This window comes from Mus musculus, chromosome 16 (assembly GCF_000001635.26).
Source record: "Mus musculus strain C57BL/6J chromosome 16, GRCm38.p6 C57BL/6J".
NCBI classification, from domain to species: domain Eukaryota; kingdom Metazoa; phylum Chordata; class Mammalia; order Rodentia; family Muridae; genus Mus; species Mus musculus.
The window spans coordinates 73890297-73915055 of NC_000082.6; the positions used below are offsets into that span (position 1 = coordinate 73890297).

The window sequence follows — 24759 nt, forward strand, 5'->3', positions numbered from 1 at the left end:
TCTTTGCAAATTGAATGAGTAAACAAAGAACCAGATTAGTCGGGTGCAAATTATTGAAAAATATTGCCTAAAAAGAACCCCCCAGAATAAATAGTCTAAATGATGTTGCCTTTTACCTAAAGTTTTTATCTAGCAAGGCATGCCATTTAGCCAGAGTGCTATGCTAGTACTCTCACAGGGTAATGACAGTTGCAGTGGTCTGAGATAGATGTAGTCTTAGTTCAAGGTCATAGACTGAGTTTAGTATTTTTCTATGTGATATAATGCATGTGTTCAAATATATAACATACAAATTAGGCATATATAGCAAATGTTATATGTATGAGCATATAATCAGTACCTAGGTAATATCAGATATCTTGGAAATTATAATCTAGTATGTCTACACACACACACACACACACACACACACACACACACATTCACACATTCTTCAATAGTCGTCTACTGCAAAACCAAAATGTGTTGACTAGATAAATCAAAAGACTTGGAATAGTCCTGATTCGTCTTATAGATATACATATAGCTATAGCAGTAAATACATCTATGACATACCTATCACCTAGTACATTCAGTATTTGTACAGAAGACTCAACTTACAGTGTGTGTGTGTGTGAACTTTGAACCGATTAGCTAAACTTTTTAAGCTTTGCTTGCCTTTTTAATGCTTAAAAATCCGTTGTTTTTGTTAGAATTTGGTTTTACTTCACATTTCTTCTGGGAAGTAAAATTTTGTTTGAGATCTGCTATTCTCTTAGATAAAGAAAACAAAGTATGTTTTCACAAATTGAAGGAATAGTGTATTATCTTTTGTGTGTGTGCTTTCTTGTAATCCTGGCATACCTTTACTTGAATTAATATATACAATAATTGAGAAACCATGTGTACAGTCTTTCAATATTCTTGCAGTTTCGTTGTCTCAGTTTTTTTCACAGTAGATATTTAACAATACAATGGTGATTTTCTCGTCCTTCTATCTTTGACAGTTGAGTAGCTGGTATATTTTGTTTTTAACTTACATATATACATAATTTCATTGTACTGTGTACATTATTTATAATTATTCTCATAGTATTGAATTCCCTCCTTCTCACTTAGGTAAATCAATGGAACGAAATAAATTACATGTTTCTTTTGCTACGTGCTCCCTAAGATATTTTTAAGTGAGTATTTCAAGGTTTAATGAATTTTCCAAGATTCTCTGTTTCTCTGTCTGTCTCTCTGTCTCTTTGTCTGTTTGTTGCTCTCTCTCTCTCTCTCTCTCTCTCTCTCTCTCTCTCTCTCTCTCTCTTTCTCATTGTTACTTTGGTCATTATTTTAAGGAACATGGATACATGTCCTAACAGAGATTCATCATTAATATTTTTTAAACAAACAAACAAACAAAGGCCACTTGCTTCTAGTTGCATTTACTTACCTTTCAAAATAAATTAGTAGAGTAATTCTGTTGATCAAATCACTTCCTTCAGTTTACTGTCTATCTAAACTTCATTGTGGGGGAGACAATAGGTATGTAAAGTAGTGCTGACAGACTAGGATATATAATTTCAAATACTTGCAGCCTTTATTGCTGTCTTTAATTATGACTATGTATTATTTCTTACCAAGCACTTCTGATCCATATTTAAATTAGAAAAAAAGAAATATGAATATTGGGCCACAAAATAGTCACAGAGTCCTAAAAGTGACACAAGGATCTATTTTTGGTTTGTCCACAGAGAAATTTGTTTACATAAATGGCTTTTTGTTTTTTTTTTTACAAAATTGGAATGTGAATATATTTTTTATTTTTCCCAGTGAATACACAATACACAATTCTTTGACAATACTATGAATCAATTTTCTGCCAATTTCTTTGCTGATCTAACAACATCCAATGAAACACTTTGAGACTTGGGATACTGTTTGTCCACTCAAGTAAACGACAGTGGGAAAAAAATCCATCTATAAAACAAAGTATAAAACGTCTACCCACGACCACAAAAATCTATCTTGTAACACTTGAAAATCACAACAAATGCTTTTAATGTTATGAGAGTAAAAAATATTCGTTAATTGCATGTCATTTAAAATTGTATGGTGTTTCATTTGAAGTACCCATTAGGACAAAGCAACACAAAAATATTTTCACCTCTCAGAAAATGTGGAAACACACATTCCCCCGGCCCCACCCCTTTTTCCACAATATACAGAAGTAGTTGAGCAAAATGATATTAGTAGTGAAAATTATGGTTCTACATTTCTTCAATACTGACAAGATCGCTTTTTAGGAGAGGTGATCCGCAGCTGGGCACCCATTGATGTGGATATTGATTTTTCATCAGTGAAAAAAAAATTGCATAAAGGTATTAAGTAGAACTTGGTTGTGTTCCATGAAATCACATATAAACTGGCAACTTAAATCCCATTGACAGTGGGATTTGAATAGGGAGTGCATTAAGCTGTATCACAGAGCATACTTAAGCCGCTCTGTTAGTCGGAGCTCACGCTTCTGCAAGGCTGTCCTTTCCTTTGGTAGTGTTTACACTGGGCTCGACTGTCCTATGTACTCCCGTGAACTTGCTCCAAATCCTGTTAAGGAAACATTTATTTTCATAGCCCTGTAGTCTCCTAACTTGCTTATGTAAAATGATATGAAAAAAGGGTAGGCAAACCCTACGCTTTACACTGGTACACCTGAGTTTGGGCACTGATGTGTATATTTCATAAGGAGACTTTGCATGTTCTGAAAGAAGCTGTGCTTGGGTCTGCCGTGACTACACAGCAGTATTGCCTACGAGTGAAAGACAAGGTTTCCTTCCCATCCAGACTTCCTTCTGATGGCTTATGCATGTTTCTGCTCAGGCCCACAGAAGAGTCAACTCAGCAGATTTCCTATCACATTCAATCAACTACAAGACGAAAAGAAAGCATTTGTGAGGGAGGTACGTGTTCCCCAGTTAACAATCTGATGGTTGACGATGAATGGATTTATCCAGATATCTAGATGATGAAGGCTTTCTATTGCTGATAGTATGTCTATGCCTGAAATTCATAGCATATTATTTCATCTTCATGGTAGATATCAGATGCAAGATTTTGCGGGAATCACAGTATGTAAACTGTATGGACACAATATAATTGCTTATGATCATATACTGAAGACAATCAGAAAGACATCATGCTATAACCTGAAATTGTTCGGTAAGCCATCATGTGATCTGAAGATATTATTTCTTATGATTTGGTTTGATAATAATCTGCAAATGTCAGTTACCATACATATGATGTACTAAAGTTTTTCACTAAATTATATTATTCATGAACATACAGTGAAGACTCAGCTAAAAGTATATCTTAAAAGATCCTATGCTTTTAAATAGAGACCATGAGTAAGGAACTGTATAGATGAAAAGTTATATTCATCACAACTTAGAATTGACAATAATTACAGAAACTTTTTCTCCCAACAGAAACTGTTCAGCTTTCTCTATTTCCTTGTACCAGAGACATCAAACTTCAATAAAATGCAGGCACTGATGGTAGAAAGTTGTTAAACGGTGTGTTAGAATTGCTTGATACTTCAGTGAAGGAAGTTAAGTATATAACACTAAGCAAGTTTTGGGACCCATGAAGAACCTCAAATTCTATGCTTGCCTGTGGAGAAGGACCCTTAGAGCCATGTTCTTATATTATCCATTTCCTATGATAATGTCTCATGAATTGGCATCTGAACCAATAATGCACAGTATGTATTGCCAAAGTAAATATCCCCTACTTGAACACTCAATATGTTGACCATCACACTGAATATTTTTCTAGGTACCCTCTATTGAATAAACCGTAAGAAAAAATAATGAAAAACATTTGCTGAACTAGAATTTAAGCTTGTGTAAGTAGCACATGGGAAAATATTATTAGTGGTAGTTTCAGGAAGGCTATCATCTACTTGACTTACATACATGTACAGTAGCTAACATACATTTCAAAGTCACATTTATCTTGAGCATACATAATGGATGTTGAGCAACTCCTTGTTCTCAGAGTCGTGAAAACAAATGAGGCAGGACACTGTTATTAATGTCCACTTACAAGATTTGGTTTTATTTAAAAAGTGTATAAACATGCATTTTTTTCTCCCTTTTGACTGTTCTTTCCGATTTACTCATTCAAAATGGGTCAAACAGATTTGAGTTGGTAGCCAATTTCTGAGAATGTACCAGAAAATATTGAGTCCAATAAATCTACTAACTGGAAACTGAACATACTGTGAGCACTGCCTTTAAGCACTTATAATGTGGCTATACATCTGGTGGCATCGATTTCACATTTTAACCAAAAGAAACACAAAATTGTATGCAGAATGCATTAGTTTGCTTTTTTTTTTTAAAAAGAAATGAACTTAAGTGATGTGCCTACATCCTCTAATATGTACTGTACATGTATTAGAAAGATGAACAAGATATTGCAATTGAGCTCATATTCAAGAGTAGCCGAGTATGCTCGAAGAATAAGTTGCTTCTTTAACTATTTGCTAGAGTTTCTGGAGTTCATTTTTTTTGTTTGTTTCCTTGGGGAACTCCATGTTATAGTCTGACTTAATGAGTTGGAGAGATTAATTATGATTATTCAAAACTGCTGTTTTTAAAAAGCTGTAATATAAATACAGATCTCTTGAAACACCTTGATTTTTATTTTGCTCATTGTAATTCTAAGATGGGTTAATTACAATGGCAGGTAAAGTTCATTCTAAATAAAACTTTAATAATATTTTTAAAGCAAGTTAGTACATCTTTGCTACCACCATACTTTATTACATACTCTGTCTAGACTTAAACCCCCTTCTTTTGACCCCTGCTTTAGTCAATAGTATCCATCTTTCTGCTTCTTAAAATTGTCTCAATATCTGTTGTTTCAAGAAGACTTTGCCAACACCATCATTCCTTCGATCTTCCTATTTCTACACCCCCAACTGAAAACCATCTAACTGGATTGGTTACACCAGCATTATCCAACCTAACTTACAGTACAGAAAACTCCCTTCACATTCAATCTTTTCTTCATGTCATGAGGAGTAGAGATTTGTGCTTATCACCAAATAAAATCGCAGTGCAAAATTTAAACATAAAAAGTTACACAATTAAAAGTTAATATATGGCACCACAGCCCATTAATTCACATATAGTACAACAGACCAATCAGAACAGACAATAATATGAACAGAGTTAAAAAGAGTGAGCTTGCATAGCAATGCACAAAAGAAATTATATACAGAGGAAAAATCCTTTTCTTCCTGGAGGGTGAGTTTTGCTTTCTTTCTTTTTCTTATATACTCCTGACAAGAAAGAGTTAAGGTGGGTGGTGTAAGTAAGAGAAGAACACAAGAAAATAACTGTGGAATATGTGTGGCTGTGTGTCTTTACATTGCATTTACAGTTTTTTTTTAATAGTACATAAATAAAGAAATTGTTCATTGCACTGTTAAATGTTATCACTTCCATGAGTTTGGACCTGATGGTCCTCAGAGCATCTTTGTATGTCCCCTCTCAGTTACTCTGCAAAAGAGAAGAAAAAGTTATAAATATAGCTATTTGTATGTTAAATATTCCTCTATCCTGGCTAGCAATAAAATCAAAGCAAATAGAGAATAACTAAAGATTTTCAGCTATTTATTGCATTTGTGAGTTTAAATAATTTCCTTTGAAGGCTGTAAGGGAAGAGGGAAGTATCAGGGAGCTCGCAGACATAGGATGCACAGGGAGGTTTTTAAAAGTACTTAGCAGGCTACAGATGCCACAGTGTAAGTTACAAAAGAAGCAAAATGTTGTGAGTCAAAACAGAAGTTATCAACAAACCATGATAACAAACTTAGAGGTAGCCAATGGTAGTAATTCATAGTAATATGGAACTTTACAGTTTTATAAGTAGTTTTCCGTGATCACAGAATGAACTAGCTCAAAACACTAATGTGAAGTCACTAGTAAATTGACATTTCACATATGTAAGTAGATTTATTAAGAATTTGCAATCGTCTTATTTTTATAATGTAAGAATAAAATAACAACTAACTCAAGTAAAAGGAGCTTTTAGAAAAGCTTCATGAAAGTTACTTAAGAGGGCTAAGAACACATACTTTCTTTTTTTTTTTTTTAATCTCAGAACTAAGACATAGATAGTACATCCAGCTCTAATCATAATAAGTAACCAAAATTTTCATCTGGGCAATTTGATTCCTTTTCTTTATTGCAGTCAGTTATTAAGGGTGAAGTTCCCTTTGCCAAAGAGATTGTATGTTACTTGTAAGTGTTAAGACTAATTACCTATATTAAAAGAAATTTATATACTTTAAGCCAACTTAAAATAACAATGAAATATTTGCATCATGGACTGTTCTAAACAGTTATCTCTTAAACTTATGGCCAATCCTGAGTGAAATAATTGAATTTTTTTTAATTAGCAACTATACATTTTTATCACTCAGAGTATTTAATATAGCGATCCCATCAGCCCAGTATTCTTTTTTTTTTGGGTGGGGGGGTTGAGACAGGGTTTCTCTATTTGTCCCTGGCTGTCCTGGAACTCACTTTGTAGACCAGGCTGGCCTCGAACTCAGAAATCCGCTTGCCTCTGCCTCCCAAGTGCTGGGATTAAAGGCGTGCGACACCACGCCCGGCTCAGCCCACTATTCTTTTTCAATCACAAAGGCCTTTGAAAGGATCCAAAGAACTTACACAATTCACCTGTAAACTGTCCTTGACTATTTGAGCCCACATATCCAATGTCGAGAAGGTCATTGGCATTCCTCTGGTGGCTGCCTCTCAGCACGTCAGCCTTCCGAGGGCCAGTGGACCCTTTAGAGGAAGATGTTCCTGATGAGCTGTGCCCGCCAGGAGACGGGAAGCTGGGCTTGCTGTAGGGCACCAGGGACTCCTCTGAAAAAGAAAACAAACCATACAAGACTGAATTGAATGGCTGCACAGGTGCCAAACACAAACCCAGTTCTTAGAGGCAATTTCATTATTTTATTCTCCAGCAAAATGGGAAGTAGGAAGCTGAATCTTTTCTGGATATTAATAGGAATTTGCACACGCAGGGAACTTTTCCCTACAACACACACTCAATAGTCTAAATCAAAAGAGATCTTGGGATAAGTACAACATCGTATTTGCAAGGCTTAAAGTCATTGCAATAGAGATCTGCTGAAAAGAACCATAGTTTGCTTAACAAAAACAATGTCTGAGAATTATTTTTGGAGGTCAGTGATGCTCAATTTAATTTTTCCCATTAAGACCAAAGAAAAATAAATGATTTCTTTTACAATGGAAATATTTTCTCAATCAGCTTAGATACAGAATTAGTTATAGATTATGTAGATGTAGAATTAGATTAGAATATAGATAGACATTAAATAAGCTTCCTAAATTTTTGCTATTTCTTGAGCTAGAAATCCATTGTTTGAAAAGTTCCATGTTCATTAAAAGAGAACAAAACACTAATTGCAATGTACTTATGTTCCTTTTAGATATCATCTCTCCAAAATAGTGTTATAATCCATAAGCAGATCTGCTCTTTTCTTTATCCCAGTGATTTCCTATGTCTCATTCCTTCCAAACCCACTATTGTTTCTTCCAGTATTCTGGATATATGGCGTGATTAAGTGAATACAACCTGCTGATTGAATCTATCATTTTGCTCGTTGGATAGTATTTAATGAGACAGGGTACATAGTGTTTTTTTTTTTTTTTTTTAACATCTGGTAACCTTCCAAAATGTCTCAGTAGATTTAGATATTGCCATTGTCATTACTGGTTTTTTGATGAAATAAACCTTCTAAGAAGTTAACGCCACATGTTGACATGATGTAATTAAGGAAAATGCATGGGGTGAGAACAAACCTAGCCATGACTGCTTACAAATGAATATAGACTCTAGAAAGGGATGCTGTTCTGAAGTGTGTCTGTGTGTTCATGTCCAGTAGACACTAAGCAAGGGTGAATGCTCCCCCAAGCCATATATTTATGTAACCGGTTTACCTCTCCACCACATCACATTGAAGCAGGGATTATGAAGTTTATATTATGAAACTTCCAGGAATTTTTTTTCTTATAAATAAGAGATCTTCCCATCCAAGTGTTAACACTGAATTTCATTTAGTCATATAAAGCACATAGGAGCCCAGTTCCCTCTTTTCTAATTTTAGGATGCCTGATTGTGCATCTCTCTGCAGTTTTGTGATCTGAATTAATTCTCCATTTTTGAAAGATGTTAAGTCCCTTTCAAGTGACTGGCTACTTCAATCAACCAGTTTCAAGTTGATATTAAGTTGATGCAAAGAGAGAAATTTAGTGTTATTGAAAAAAAAACCCTCAATATAGATATTAAAGGATAAAAACATTGAGCTGTTTTCTTAGCACTCCAGATGACTCCTGGGGGTTTCTAAGTTCAAAGACCTTTTACAAGGTTAACTTGTGGACTATGTCTCCACTGACTGTGTGCCGTTAAGCTTTTGAACAATTTCAGTTTGAACTTATTTGGGGTGAACTCAGATGCCCTTAAACAGTTGCCATTGCTAATATACCTGGTAGGAAAGAATAAGTGATAACAGTCACACTTTGTTGGGACTGTGCAGCACACACCTGATCCAACCCCTTGTTTGTGTGGGGCTTTCCGAGTTTCTTCTTGGCGTTCTGTAGAGTTTATCCAGTCCTGGGTTTGACGCTGCCACTCTAGAACAGTTTTAGCTGGACAATCCAATGAGCTCTTTGTGTCTTCTAAGTTGGCTGCTTGTTGTCTCTCTAGAGAGCTTCCTTTTCTCTCTGTTGAGTTTTCCACGTTACCAGAGTGTTGGCTCAGGCCTATCTGCTGCCTTAAACCCTGACCTGGTGGGGGATCTGGTGGTGGGGGAAGATCTAAAAATTTTGAATAATGTTTAGAATGGACTAAGATTTAATTAAAAAAAAAGTACAAGTTTAAGCTCAAGTTGAAAAAAAAAATGAGAAAAACAAAAAACAAAAACAAAAACTCCCCAAAAACGGAAAAACCATTGCCCTCTTCACAAATACCATCCATGCAAAAGGTTGTGGAAAATAAAGTCAATTAATGGCTATTCAAAATGCATGTTATTGATCTGTCTTCTATCTTCTTGCCATCTTGTCTTTGAGATTAAAATCGACTCTTTTCATACATCTGTTCAACCGGGATCATATTTTCAACAGCAAGCTAGGAGCTGGCATTCAAGGTAAAGGACAGTGTGTGGTTTATATTCAATCTCCCCCCTTTAAATCAGTACAGACTCTAGCAGCTGTGCTAGTAAACACCACTGAAAACAATAGCATTCTTAAAGATCTCCACAGGAAAGATCATGTTCTGTAAATAAGGGACCTTTGGCCATATCATGCACAGCATATGACTGTCTCTGCACTAGTGTGTACCACACTGAGCAACAGTCACAGGGTTAAGCTAACATTATTAAATGCAATTAACATTCGTCTGACAACTGATCCTGCCTGTCCGTTTCATGAGTTAGCTAATGAGTTACAACTAATACATTATAATCTTCCCTTGTATTAATTTGAACAAGTAATAAATATCCAGAGCACGGATTGAATATGCTGTGGGGTGAGTAGTGTAGACAGTGTATTGCAGAAATTTGAGATGGGCTTGATAAGTTTTCGAAAGAACATTTTAGAGGTTATTCGACAAGTCATGAGTGGTTTGCTTGTAATCTAAAAGAGCTTTTAAAATTAAACTTTTGAAATAAAAAAAAACATAAAAGTTGAAGATGAGTTAAAGTTTCATTTTTCTTTGCTAACTTTTCAGATATTTATCTTTATATTTTGAATGTCTTTAATTATGAGATTATATTTTAAAAATTTTTTATTGGATATTTTCTTCATTTACATTTCAAATGCTATCTCCAAAGTCCCCTATCTTTATAATATCATTTCTAAAATGACATGCTTAAGGACTTTGCATCCTTCTAGCCATTCATTTTTATCATTATCATCTGATTTTTTTTTACAAACTGTTATAAATCTCATGGCTCATCCTTGGATTAGACAATTATATTGTTTATTTATAAAACTTATACATCATGCAATATACATTTATTAAATGATTAAGGATATTCTACTCAATGTGAGCAATTAAATTCTCTTTTTATAAACATGTTTTTCTTTTTAATAATACTGGTTGAAATTAGAAACATAAAACTAAATACTTTGTACACAAGAAGCCAATTACCTTTTAAGAAAGCTCAAGTTTTTGCTTTAAAAAGATGTATCCTTTGTTTTATGAGCAAAATTTTATCTTCCATTGGAAGGAATTTACTGGTTTATTGAGCACATGCTCTTGGCATTCCAAGTTGAAGCAGTATTCTTAGCTCTTATGAGTGTCCTCAGTTTAGATTAAGAGCTGCTAATTATTGATGAGAAAGGGGATGCTGTCTGGGTGAATAGGATTGCATTTGGACCATTTCTTCCAAAATGAAGATCTAATACAATAATATGCTATCTATTTGCATGGTAATCTAATGAGTTTTGTGTTTCTTTTACATTTAATACTGGTTTCCTTTGCTGTGTGTTTTGTGAATGCAAATTAATTATTTCATTTGAGTTATTGGGCTTAGTCTGTCAGTGAGGGGAAAGGATTGTATTGAATTCTAAAATAACATATCTTGTCATTGATTTTTATTCACCATCTAAGCTGTTTAATTTCTAGAATGGCCAAAATAGCATTTGCCCATGGCAGCTAAAATTCTGATGCCTATTTAATTTGACTTGAAATTATATAGCTTGGTAATTGTATAATATCCTTGGAGATTTTATCTTCTAAGAATCAAGGCTATTGCATGCACATTGAAATAAACTGGAAGGAGATGGAATTACAAATGACTGTGGAAAATAATAAAACTATATAATCCAATGCATTTACTTAAATTAAATTTATTATTCAATTCTTTGTGGAATTATTTCAAGTAAGTCAATTCACTAGAGTATCTCACTGGCCCACTGTGGGTTAGCTATTGTCAATCAGTGACAGTCCAATGACATAGGTACCTTATTATTCTCTTATTTTTCAGGAAAGTGAATGTGGGCTGATGTGGGCTGATGGGGGTGGAGTAAAAAGCAACCAAGCATCTCTAGTCTGAATCTTTTTTTTCCTAAGACCCAGCTCATGTAATTGTGCCCACAGTAATGAACCCAGCTTAGAAATCTACACTTAATACTTCAACACAGCTTTGCAACATCCTATAAAGACTTTTGCTTCTATTGCTGTGTTTATCCTTGTGTTCAGGTAGAGTTCCAGCCTACACCTTTGCTCAAACTATGAAATTGTCTTTGAATCTCTCTCTTTATGGCATACATTAACTTACATTTACAAATCTGGTTGTTTCCAGCTCCAATACCTTACCTTTCTTATTGCTTGCTTTCACTGATCCACTGAGGGTGCCATGAAGCACCCCCATTTATTGTTTTGTGATCTCCAACTGTCTCTATTTTTATACTTTTGGGCCATTTATTCTTGCCTATACAAAATCTAGGCTGACATATTCGAATTAAAAATATAATATCATGCCACTCATTTACCTTAAAAATAAAAAAATATACTAAAATGAATTCAAACACACACATACACACACACACACATCCCCCCCACACACATCCCCCCCCACACACAAACACACACACCACACACATACACACACACACACATCAAACACACACATCACACACACACACACACACACACACACACACACACACACACACACACACACACACACAGAGTGATGATATCCTAATCTCCTCAAATCCTAAAACCTTGGGTAAGTAATTGGTTAAAGGACAGCCACCTGACCTTGAAAGATGATTGTGTCAATGAGAATAAAGTCATTATTTTGCTGAGATGTTGAGGTTAAATATTTGATAAAACATGCAACAATAATTACCCTAATTAATGTGCCCCTAAAGACTATCATAAACCATAATACAAAAGTTTTAGTGTAAAACTCTTATGCAGCAAATGCTACTAAGCAATGATCTTCTGAAACTGATTGATTTGATTAGGAATAATTATTACTATTTTTGTTTAAAATGTTCATAGCTGTGAGAGAAATTTATATGTTGAAAGAGTAAGACCAACACTAAAAATTACCTAAAGTAATCAGTTAATCCTCAGATTATTTGAACCAGAAAGAACACTGTGAGTGTTTGTTTTGTTCTTTTTGTGCATCCTAAGATGTCAAATTTTAGGCCCGTGTTAGCACCTGTATCCTTAACATTCATACTCCATGGAAACACTTCCCAAAGAAACAGAGTATGCTGGAAAAATGTGCAAACCCAAGAGATATTAAAACAAACATGTCTGATGTTTGAGTCTTAGCATAATGAGATTTACAGAAAGTACAAAGTTGGCAGCTGGATTCTGTCCCACAAAAACAAGAATCAAAACCATGATTGGTTTCCAGCTAAGGTTTTATCTTATCCTAGTAAGTCTGAGGCCCAAGGACTGGGTCTAGTTTTTCCAATCTGTGTTACAGAAATGCACAGAAAGAGAATTGTACCTCTGACAATTATATCAGAACCAGCAGGCCATGTTTTAGGATATTTCCAAATGGTTCTAACCTTCACCTTGGCTAGGTTAATCCTCTTGATGTTCAGTAAAATGATCTCATGATAAATTTGGGAGGTCATAAGGAGGTGTTTTTGAGAAGTGGGGAGAAAATTTCCTTTGCATCTAAATTTACAGGGAATACTTAAAATATATTGAATTGTAGAGCATCAAAACAGAGGCCTATTTAGGAATATATTTAGAAAGCATGAGAATTGAGTTGAAAATATGATAACTGAGATTACTCCATAAGCAAAACAAAATAGAATTATTACTGCACCTGTACGACTTCCAGTAATATTTCTTCCTGAAGAGAACAGTATTTAATGAAATGCTCAAAAATTAGACACTATGCATAAATAAAATGATTTAAATAAAACACTGTTGCTCACATTAGTTCATCTGTCAATAAAGTTTTATTGACAATCATTCACAGTAATATGTTTGGAGACTTGGTTTCTTGTGACCCTGTCAAATAAGTTGAACTATTATACTAATGGCTCAGTATCTCATGTATTTGGATTATATATGTGCCAACAAGCCCAGTTTATGGATTTTGTTTAACAAATCGAGGGCTGCATTTCTATGGTAGGCAAGCATTCTATACCCTGAGCCACTCCCACAGTTACAGTTTTAAATTTTTTTTTTTTTCCATGGGTGTACTCACATAACTAGGAGTGGATTTAGGACATAAACCCTATGCTCCCTAAAGTCAAAAGTATTTACAATTTGGACATTAAGTGAAAAACAAATATTAGCCTTTCTTATGGGTGGAATCGTTATGCTGCTACCGTTCACATGGCATTGGGAGTTGAGACCCCTTGTGGTCATTAGGTAATGAAGTTAGCTCAGGCGCTTTATAAAGAACACCAGAGAAACCTGTTCCATCATTTGAGGTTACCAAAAGAAGGCACTGCCTACAGCCATAAAGGACCCTATTAATGGACACCAAGACTTGCACGTCCTAGACTTGAAATAAAGTTTCTCTTTTTCATTATTTTCACTATGTTTAAGATTGTGAGCATATATTGCAACACCTGAGAGAAAGAAAGTCTTTTCATCAACAGACTATGGCTGCCTATTAGCTCCGAAATTCATGAACCCAAAACTTAATCACTCCATGGTCTTCTCAAAATAAAAGAAAATAAAATAGCCCCAATGATTGTAGGTGTTCTCACACTACTCCAAGTCTACCTGTGCTAACAGTTCCCTTCCTACGCTTTAAACGAAATGCTAGAGACTTTTAGAGGAGCTAAAACTTTGGGAAGTAGAATTGTAGATCTTTCTTGAGGCATGATGATGACGACGACGACGATGATGATAAATTTCACATGATTGAAAAATGAGTGTGTTTTCTTTAAAGATGGCACGTGACCAAGTATCTGAACTAGCAGGCATTGAGGCATCGCCTAATCTACAACACCTCCTCTACTGAAAGTTAGTGAGAAGATGGAGACTTTTTCATAAGGAGACGAAGTTCAGATGAGTAACCTACCATCTGGCATCCCTTCCCTCCGATGAGGTAACACTGGCTGTGGGTCCATCCGTCCTCCCTTATGTTTTTTCGTGGGCCGAGGCCTCTGGCTTTGATTCTGGGCAGCACTGGTGTTACTGTCCGTAGAAAATGGGCTGGTGGGCCGCTGCCTTTGAGAGGAGCTAAAGGCTTTTCCTGAAACGAAAACCAAGGGAATGGACATGGAGAACGCCGTAATACATTGTGTTGTTGTTGTTTGTTTGTCTTTTTTGTTTGTTTGTTTGTCTGTCTTGCCCCGTGTCTCTGCCCTTACTAGACTAGCTAGTGAATGTACCCACAGATGCTATGTGAAGGTACAAAACCCTGTTGCATGTCTTCACATGACCTGTTGCACATAATTCACCCAGTTTTTAATAAGCTAAGAAGACCCAATCCAGCAAAAAACACATTTCAAGTAGATGAGCCTGAAATAAATCCACCAACCCAAAGCTTCCCATTGCTTGATCATAGTTTTATTCAGTCTTGACAATATTGGTAATTCTTTCATAAATCTATGCAAATGCATGCCACATTTACTTTTCAAAATAAGAAAAAAGATATTTTTTGTCTTTTGTTTTTGTGTTATATATATATATATATATTTTAAGAATTGAATTGTGTACTGTTTTATTTGAATAGTCAAGTTTTACTCTTAGAATCCTAAACACTGTTTTGGAGTCGTAACATTTAAAAGTTTACACAAAAGGTCTGCTGAGATGCATAAATAAAATTGACCTTGCCACTTAATGTTCATACACAATGAATTCTACCTTTTAGCAGTGCAGAAGGTAGCAGATTATAGTCTCAGTGTATAAGCCAAAATGTGATATATGTTTTCTGTGCAATATTACCCTATTTAACAGTCTTGGCATTCTACATTTTAAAATGAAACGTGCTCTTTTTCTTTATGATGGCTTAGAATATGTACATGGAATTTATTCTGGGAAAAGGGTCAGTGAATCCACTTTGTACAGTGAATTATTTTAATACTAAGTTTGTTATTGTAAGAGAGGACTGGTTTATGTGCATGTATTTATTCTCTTGTGCGCATTTTCACTTCATACAAAATTATCATATGTAGTTACACGTTCCCGAGTCAGTGTGACGATATCACTGGATGCTTTATGAGCGATTAGCATACATGGTGCTGATGCACTTATGCCTTCTAATTTATTAGCTCCCTTGCACCCTCTCCCTTCTTTGCCTATAGCAAATGCCACAAAAAGCACTCAGGCAACATAAAGATTCTGACTTATGCCTTGGGCAGCAAGAAAATTCAAATAACCAGGTTTATCACAACATATTTTAGTTTGGAGTCTATATAAAATTAAACCTTGGCAATGCCTGAGACATGCTTACATTTGGTTTGAGGAATATTTAATGCATGTTAGAAAGAAATAACGATGGGGAAACTTAGGACAATATCCAAGATATAATTTTATAACCTGAACGTATAGCAAGGTCCAAAGCCTTTTTTCTTTACCATTTGAGTGCCATTTAAACTGAAGCATGCATTTGATAGTTCATTAGTTGATTTTGTTAAAACAACATAGTAAATGTGAATATTATCTTCCTATTGTTTGCAGTTAAGAAGTATATATACAAATATAGGAGCATATATATCATGCCAAAGCTGTTGTTTTCTCCTTCCCCCAAACCTCATTTACTTATAAATTACCAGAGTTAATTGCACATATCTTTCCCCACCCTGTGGCATGAGATGCACATAATAATTATGCAATTTGACTTTGATGCTATTATTTACGCTCTTTGAAATCAAAATGAATTTACTTTGAAGAGCAGTGCACCCATAGATATCTTACTGAACTCACAAATGCCTTTGATGTATCTTTAGCTAGCATCCTTTAAAACAAATAGTAAATTACTGTATTAAAAATCTTAGTCAAACCATTAGGACCATCAGCCAAATGAGCTGTTAGATAGTCTGAGACCCATTCACCCCATGCAGAGGAAACCCTTCCCAGAAAGTGCCTCTGCAGAAAGAAATGGGGGAGAGTAAGGTAGTAGAGATCAAAGCGGAATCATTCGAATCACCAGGTTCATTACTGATTTTGTGAGGATTTTGCAATGTGTGAGTTGCTGAAAGTTTAATGACAATCATAGTTGCGGCTATTTCTTTTTAATATGAAAAGGAAACACACTGCAGTTAACCAGCAGAGCCATAAGAAAGGAAAAAAGAAAGGATAGAAGAGATGCAAGGTAGGAGCCTATTTTTGGCTCCAAAATATGAGCATCAAAAGAGAGTTCTGGTAACAGAGCATCCATCCTACTGTGTTCATGCATATTTTAAAAAGTCTGCAGTTAGAGTCACTGAAAGGAAAGGACAGAAGGAAAGGCCATCATCTGGAGGACAGGATGCTCTCATGCAAAGAGTGTTGACTTGGAGTCTACCAACCTGTTCTCGTAAGACTGGTTCCATCCAGCCTAAAGCCAGCTTTGTCTGCTGCTGCCACCAATGCTTTTGCAAAGCTGCCGCTGGCAAAGATGGAGCCATCTGAGGAGCTACCTACACTAGATCTATGACTAGAAAAGTTACGATCCTCATCAGATGCAGAGCCCCATCCATTTACCATTGAACCTAAAAACAAATGTAGTGGTCCAGTAAGTTGTCTATATCAGAGATCTCATCTGCTGTAACACAGTGCATAATGACCAAGCTGGCGATTTCATTTCCTCGCGGTTTATTTTAAAGTTTCATTGTGAGTTCTTTATCCTAATATCATCTATGTCTCCAACATTCTAAGTAAGAGAAGACTAAGGCTATTTAAAATCTGTATCTGTTTTTTATCTCATTGACAAAACACATATCACTTGGTTCAATCCTTACATTGATTAAATTATCACATGATCATTTCCCCACAAGTTTTACTATGCATAGTCATCTTGCTGTGCATCAAGAAAGAGTAATTGGACTGAAGCAGGTCAGTGTATTTAAACAGAAGAAATCGGTTCCTTTAAAGTTAGTTCAGACTCCATCAATTATATCAAGATTTTCAACTAAAAGTTATTCATAAAAACGATAAAAAATCATGTATAAAATGGCTAAACAATATTAAATACAAAACAATATCAAATCAACATGGAACATGAAGAAAACTGCATTTTGCTGAATTTTTATTCATGACAATGTTGTTATATATTTTTAAACTTTTAATTAGCTTAATAACTCCAGTTTTTGAATGCTAAATGTTCCTTTAAATGTAATATGCAAATATCATGAGCATAAGGTAGATTTTTCTGCAAAATAAAACATGGTGTTAGTGGAAAAAATTACAACTTTATGTGTAAAACACTTTCCTTACAAAATGCTTTGAAGATACTATAAGTAACATTTTCTTCAGGTTCTACAAAGCCAGTTTTCAATTAAAAAAAAAAAAAACAACCAAAATCACAGTGAGGATTAAACCAACTATTTACTATACTTAATATGATATTTACTTAAGTTGTTATATGATTCGTTCATAACACAATTAACCATCAAGTAGAGCTTACCCTAATATATTTAGAAAGGAGACACAAAAGTGTTTATGAAATCTGTTTTAGACTTCCTAAATAACACAATATATACATTTATGAGAAATAGGTGAAGATCAAATATGGTAGAGTTTTTTGCTTTATTCTCATCCTTTCAAGAGAACGGTGTCGATAAGTTTGAAGTATTTAAAACATCAGTGAATGGGTCATTGACACAGACATGTTCCTTTTCAGGACAGAGAAAACAGACTTGGAAGGAGTATGATAATCTGAGACATTAAAATAGAGTTAGGAGGAGCAGAGAGAGGCAGTCTAGACTCTAGTTGAAAAAGCACAAGGACATGGTATTTCCATTCCTAACAAGTCTGCTTGACACAGACCACTGCAAGGAAGCTAAGACAGATAACACCATCGACAGAGTCTCCTCAGACAGATTTGTCTCTGGGCTAAAGATCACTGTCAAGGACCAATAGGGCAGGATGAGAGAAGAAGCAAGGCAAAGGGCTACCACCCTTTGCCACAGGGAAGAAGGAAAAATCCAAAGCTGTTCAGTGAGAGGTCACCAAAGACTGTAGAACTTCAGCTGAGAGTAGGCTTAGGGAGCCAGAATCCTCATTCCCGTTCCTTCTGTGGGCTGTTTCACTATTACAATGGATAATGCCCTTCTTCACTTCCAGGCGCTTCCTGTTCTAAATCTCTAACTTGTCTCTTTCTGGTGTCTCCTGTCTTCCCTATCGTTTTCTAAATGTCTTTCCCAAGAACTTCCTTCCGTTTAAAGATTTCATCAGCATCACAGTCACACCCTTGCTATGCGTCTGAGTCACTGCGACCGCGAACGATGGAGTCCTGTCTGTCTCAATAATATCATAGTCACAGAGCACTGTCTCCCAGCACATAAGCACACGTTGCCACTTGCTACCACCTCTGATTTTCGGTATCTAAAAGAAAAATCTTGGTTCTTTGTTGTCTTTGTTTTGTTTCACCTTCAATCTGTTATTATCTTAGACTAGTCCTCTTTGTTGCAGAAATACTATGGGGAAGGGGGGACGTTCCTATGTTTCATCCCTTGTGTAACTGTTGCATATACATTCCCTAAGAAGTAGACATTTATTGATAAAGAGTTACCTGTTTTCCATACTCTCATATGTTATACAGGGGCACTAAAGTACTGAAATTCAATAAAGATTGACATACTGGATAATATACATTTAGCATTTTCATTCATCATTGTAAATTTTATACATTGGTCTATCTGATGTATAATGTCTTAGCAATGACCTTATTTTACCTTCAAAAGAATATCTCTAGATATTCCTAGAAAATTTAGTGTATTTATTTATTAAATAACATATAATACTAGTGAACTCTTGTTGAGTAATTAGACACAGGAAAAATAATGATGTAGTTGTCTCAACAAAAAAATGGTAACAATATAGTTTTTAGTATATAATCGGATGCATCTTATGTAATAATATGTAATAAGATACATATATAATGGTATATATAATATCATGCTTTGCTACATTCTTTAGTAATAGTTTATAGTGTTTTTATTCAAGGTAAAATGATGAATTTACTTTAAATCATAATTTAGTTTTGTCTGTGATTCTTAGTCATACTCACTCATATAAATACATTTAGTCTAACATTTTGTGCTTTCAATTTTTTTCCCTCAGCTCAAAGAAATTGAGCGTGCTGTGTTTGTGTCTGCTCCCTGGCTCCGCCCTGGTGATCTAGCCTATCGACAATCAAGGCTTACATCCTGTGAAATGCAGAGGGGAAAGTCCTGTGTCTCAGCATCATCACTATAGAAATGGTATTCTGAGCAGCCTCTGAATAGAAAACCACCTTTTCTCTTCTTCCCAAATGAGCCTGCTTTATCTCCTCACAATAGTAAGTTTTTTTGTGTCAATATCCATGCCTATGTTTGCTACACCCTAAAAGAAAAAAAAAAAAAAGAACTGCTGGTGACTCTCTATTTTTCCTTAATGCTTTCTGACATGTCCTTGAAAAGTCTCCCATTTTCCCCACAAAGTTCCTCCCTGACATAATTTCCATCCTTTCTCTGGGAAGAATGAGGAGCTGAGTCCTGCCAAGACCAGGCTTCCCATGGTTGGCAGACAGGACAACAGAAACCTGAGTTGCTGTTTTTATGTCTGTTGTATTTCTGCTAGGAGTGAAGGAGACTTCGAAGCTGAGGAGACACCATGGGCATGCCAGTTCATTAGATCCTGAGAAGCCCAGTGATGGAAAACAAACCTGAATGAAGCCAGTTTGCTGTCTTTTCCCCATGACAATGTAAAGCAAAGAGCAGTAAGCAGAGAGAATTAAGACTTTTCCATCTTTGTGTTTTCTCTGACAAATACGATACTGGACCAGGTTAAGAGCTACAATATGTGTATACATGAGTGTGGCTTCAAACTGGACACTTTTCACCACCATGGAACACACTGTGTGTTAATATTCCTTCCACGAAATTCAGAAAATGTACTCATCAGTTACAGGTTTTGACATTTGACCTTCACTTACTGCTTTCTCTCTTCCCTTAGAGTCAAACATTAAGAAAAACCCAGATAGTTGCTTAAATAATACACACACATACACACACACAGATATTAGAAGATAAGAAAAACATTAATTGTTAGATTAAAGAGTAAGTCAATTTGATAGAAACCATTTCTGTCATACCTATGAATACACATGTGAAAATTTAGAAAACAGCAAGTCAGAGCAACTTGCCTGGAGAATCTTTCAAAACTACAAGCAATTCATACTCCTCTGACACATTATTGCCACAAACATAATCAATACATATTTAAACATTTAATGAAAAATGAATTTATGCCACATAGCAAATTTATTGGTGTTTACAGCTTCAATCTTGCTAAATTCCTCAACTTAAAAATGCTGAAAGACCAGGAAAAAAAATCTGAAATTAATTCAGGCTGATGAAGAAGAATCTCACATAGGACATTAAGTTGCTTAAATGTTACTGAGCATAAAATGCCATGATAAAGTGGCCTCTTGCTGTGTCTCTATTACATCTTCAGCACTAAAATTAATTTATGATCAGTCATCAATTCATTTACATGTCAATTTATGCTAAATCCTTCCTTGCTGATAAATGCTTATCCTTAGATCCATTAAGCTAGAGTAAAGTCTGTGCTCTATAATATGACCTTGCTAATTGTTGCATTACCATGTTTATGAGCTACAAAAACTTACAGCTCCCCCCGCCCCATGTTTTTGAGCCAATATTTAATCCACTGCTTGCCTACCTACTTGCTAAGTCAAATCTTCTGCTATAATTGTCTTTGGTTAAAACCAGTCCAAATATTGACCTTTTCTAGATGTAGAATAAAAAGGAAAATATATGCAAAAGCTTTGGATACTCCCAATATTTGAATGAGCAACAAATCTACACATTTTCTCTGTGTGTGCATACACTTGTGTGTGCACATGTGTACATGCATGCACTCGTGCACATGTATATAACATATAGGAAAACCAAAACAAACAAGTAAAAAATTTTTCCTTTGGTTATATAGCATCCATTAATGCGTTTCACTCAGATAAACATCATTTGGCATCTAATTTGTCTTAAAGATCCTAGAGCTGCTTTAGTAGCCTAAGGCAATGAATTCCTCATTTGTAGCATTTGCCACAAATTTCCATTCATGCTAAAATTATTTTATTCGAGTATTTTCGTAACAGAGGGAAATCCTCAGGTGAAAAATTTAATGGACCACTTTCTAAACAATTATGTAGCAAATAGACAATCAAGTGGGATGTCTTCATACTGATCTGTTGAGTGAGTTCTAGAAAAAAAAATTTTAAACTACCCCAAACCAAAAAGAAAATAGCTCCAGAATTCCGTCTTAGTTACCATGTGCATGTGTTGTCCACCATCCAAGACCAATATCGGCCACTTAATTGCATCATTATTGGCATTAGTTCTGTCACCGAGGCAGTTAGAATATCGACTGTATGTTAAGGACACCCTTTTCCCTATCTTTCTCCATTCTATACCTTCTGGAACTTTCTCTTTCATGGCATTATTGTTAAATCTACAATGATGTTGAGGAAAATAAAATGCTGAATCCTGTCTCCCTCTTGAAGTTTGTGACAGTGCATTGCTGTTCAAGTAGAAATCTCTCTAACTTAGCTTTGAACATGGGAACTTTTCAGTGTTGATTTTCCACCCCACACCATGATGTGCACTGCGATGCTAAGCCTGTTTTTGTGCTTTGTGACAATTAAATAGATGCTCGTGACAATTTAGAAGCACAGATTACCAAAAAATAAAGATAAAGTGATATATATTTTAAAAAATACTGACAGTTAATTTTCAACAGTCCACTGCAACTGAATGTAGATCCAGAAAATGTCATGTCTGAAAACTCCTCATAATTTTTATCAAGGATTAATGTGTCCAAACAATTTCAATTTTATGTGGAATATATATATATTCCACATAAAATCTCTCTCTCTCTATATATATATATATATATATAGAGAGAGAGAGAAAGATAGACAGACAGACAGAGACACAGAGAGAGAGAGTCAGAGACAGAGACAGAGAGAGAAAGGCTAATGCTAACTAACAAAGCAGCCATCATATTTTCATATTAAATATAAGTCCAGATATAAATATTAGTCATTTTCAGAGCAAGGATTACAGTCACTTTATGTTATCATAAGACTGATACATTTTGTGTGTGAATTCATGCATATATATATATATATATATATATATATATACACACACACATATATATATATATATATATATATATACACACACACATATATATAACACTTAATATATAATCTATACATGCACACATTCATACATGATATATAAAATATATTAAGCCATAAATATATACATATATATTCAAAATAGATGAAGTTGCATGATTGAAATCCTCTGTGATAAATTGCTTTATCTATAAAATTAGGGCATTGACAATCATGGTTTTGAAGGTCAAGTAACTAAGCTAGGGTGAGCCCTAAGAACAGAGGCCAGGGCACATCTGCAAAGTGCCAGATCCTAAAGACTTTAGACTGTGAAACCTCAGGCCTGAATTGTTTTCTACTTTCCTCCATTTTCCCTCCTTCCTCTGAGAATTCTTTCTCTCCATCCCTCATTTTTCCTTCCTTTTGTTTATTTATTGTTCCTTTGCTATTCTTTTAAAATGTGAAAAAAAAAAAAAAAAAAACAGTCTGGGTGTAGTAGTGCCTGCCTTTAATTACAGCCTGCAGAACTCAAACTGGGCTACACAGTAAGTTTCAAGAAAGACCCTGTCTCAAAAAGAAAACAAAAGTGGGTAAAAGTCACCCAATAATAATAATTATTATTATTATTATTATTAATTAATAATATCTAAATTCCTAATCCAGTGATATATGTAAGTACACAGAATAAATGCCTGTTTTGGCAATACTTACATAAAGCAATATGTGTGTCAATACATGCTCTTTTTTAAACTAAGCTCATAAAATTTAGAAACATTGATAATTTCTTCTCCTGGCCATTTTCTTAAATGAATATACATTCCAGAATTTAAGGAGCTACACAGATAGTTTAGTTGTTCTGAACATATTCTGAGAAAATGTATTTCTTCTGGAAGGAGAGGTCTGCTTTTATAATAACTATATTTATTTTTATTTGTGTGTATGTGTGTGTATTTATGTGTATAGGTGTTTTGCCTGAAAGTATGCCTGTGCACCATCTGGGGGTAGTGCCTGCAAAGGGCAGAGGGGCCATCATGATTAATGTATACAGGTACCTTTGGGAAAAATACCCAAAATGCATGTGCATCTGCAGCCCCCTTCCCTGCACCCTCTCTGCCGGCTCACAAGTTAATCGACACGTATACGTTCCCTGTACATGGTCACATATTCTTTCTATAGTTTCTCCTTTGTTTTGTCCACTCACATGAATTTTTGTCCTCACCTTCTCCATATAAATGCCTATACACTTTCTGATGTGCTCACATCTCCCAATATGTTCACTCACTTCCTCTCAACATATACACATGATCTCTACATGATGCATACATGCTCCATGTTCACTTTTTATCTAACATACATATACACACATTTCATGCTCTCAGATTCACTGTAATAAGTTCATTCTATAACATTTATATACAAACTCTGTAATAAACATAAACACATACACACATGCACACAAGATCTAGAACAGCAGTCCTCAATCCTTTTAGGGTCAAATGACCCATTCACATGGGTCACCTAAGGCCATCAGAAAACACACATACGCATACTACAATTCATAACAGTAGTTTTGAAGTAAACACGGAACTATCTTTTTGTTTGGAGTCACTACAACATGAAGAACTATATTAAAGGGTCACAGCGTTAGGCAGGTTGAGAACCACTGGTCTAGAGGGGAAATTAAACCTTTGGTTCAATGTTCTCTGAATTTCTAGAATAAGGAAAGACAAGACACTGGAGGTTTGGTTTTTTTAGCTACTGTAGTGTAAGGTACAACTTCACAAGGAGGTGTATTTTCAGGGAACATATGCATACCTAGATGGTCTGAAAATTGTTTTTAACATTTGACAATGATTAAACAGCAAATATAAGAATGAAAAGATTTTTTTTCTTAATGCAAGCTTTGCTTGGCACAAACATGGAATTAGTTACAGAAGAAGTGCACATTGCTTGACCAATTGCATAAGACACCCTAACTAGTTCTTAACAGTTGAGCATACAAAAGGGTAAAATAGTATTCTGCTAAGTTAGAGTAGAGAGGTATATATTGTCTCAGGGATTACAATATTTAATATAGAACTTCAGAGGCTATAGCTGACCTTTGCCATTTTTCTTGGGACTTTCATTGCATTCTTAATAGGAAACAGTTTGGTATTAGTAGTGAAATATGCAAAGATATTCAGAATTTTGCCCTAAAGTAGATTATGTTAGAAATTCAGGCAAAGAGGCTTAACATAACAGTGTACTAATAAGCCAGCTCTCACAGAATGCAAAAGTTTTAACTTTTGCCCTGTCACCTTCAGCAGGATCTATGTTTCCAATCATAGCAATATATCCGTGGTTTTAAAATCTTAATTAGCTTGATAATCAGCTCAGCCTCCAGGCAAGAGGAAATACTGAGAATTAGATTCATGCTGCAG

At 35.1% G+C, this 24759-nt stretch overlaps 1 protein-coding gene across 25 annotated transcripts in view; it reads right to left on the reverse strand.

Moving 5' to 3' along the window:
- Positions 1-1679: 1679 nt before the first annotated feature.
- Robo2 (roundabout guidance receptor 2) overlaps positions 1680-24759 on the reverse strand; it is a 1555468-nt gene continuing 1532388 nt past the window's right edge. For 8 of the 25 annotated variants that reach the window (XM_006523038.4, XM_030249139.1, XM_030249140.1 and 5 more), the window contains 5 exons: positions 16521-16703; positions 14087-14260; positions 8616-8888; positions 6711-6911; positions 1680-5534 (listed from right to left, as the gene is read on the reverse strand). In XM_006523038.4, the coding sequence (XP_006523101.1) occupies positions 5533-5534; positions 6711-6911; positions 8616-8888; positions 14087-14260; positions 16521-16703 (833 nt within the window). In that variant the 3' untranslated portion in view covers positions 1680-5532. The remainder of the gene's footprint in view (positions 5535-6710; positions 6912-8615; positions 8889-14086; positions 14261-16520; positions 16704-24759) is intronic. The other 17 variants (NM_001358490.1, NM_001358491.1, NM_001358493.1 and 14 more) reach the window with 9 other exon arrangements.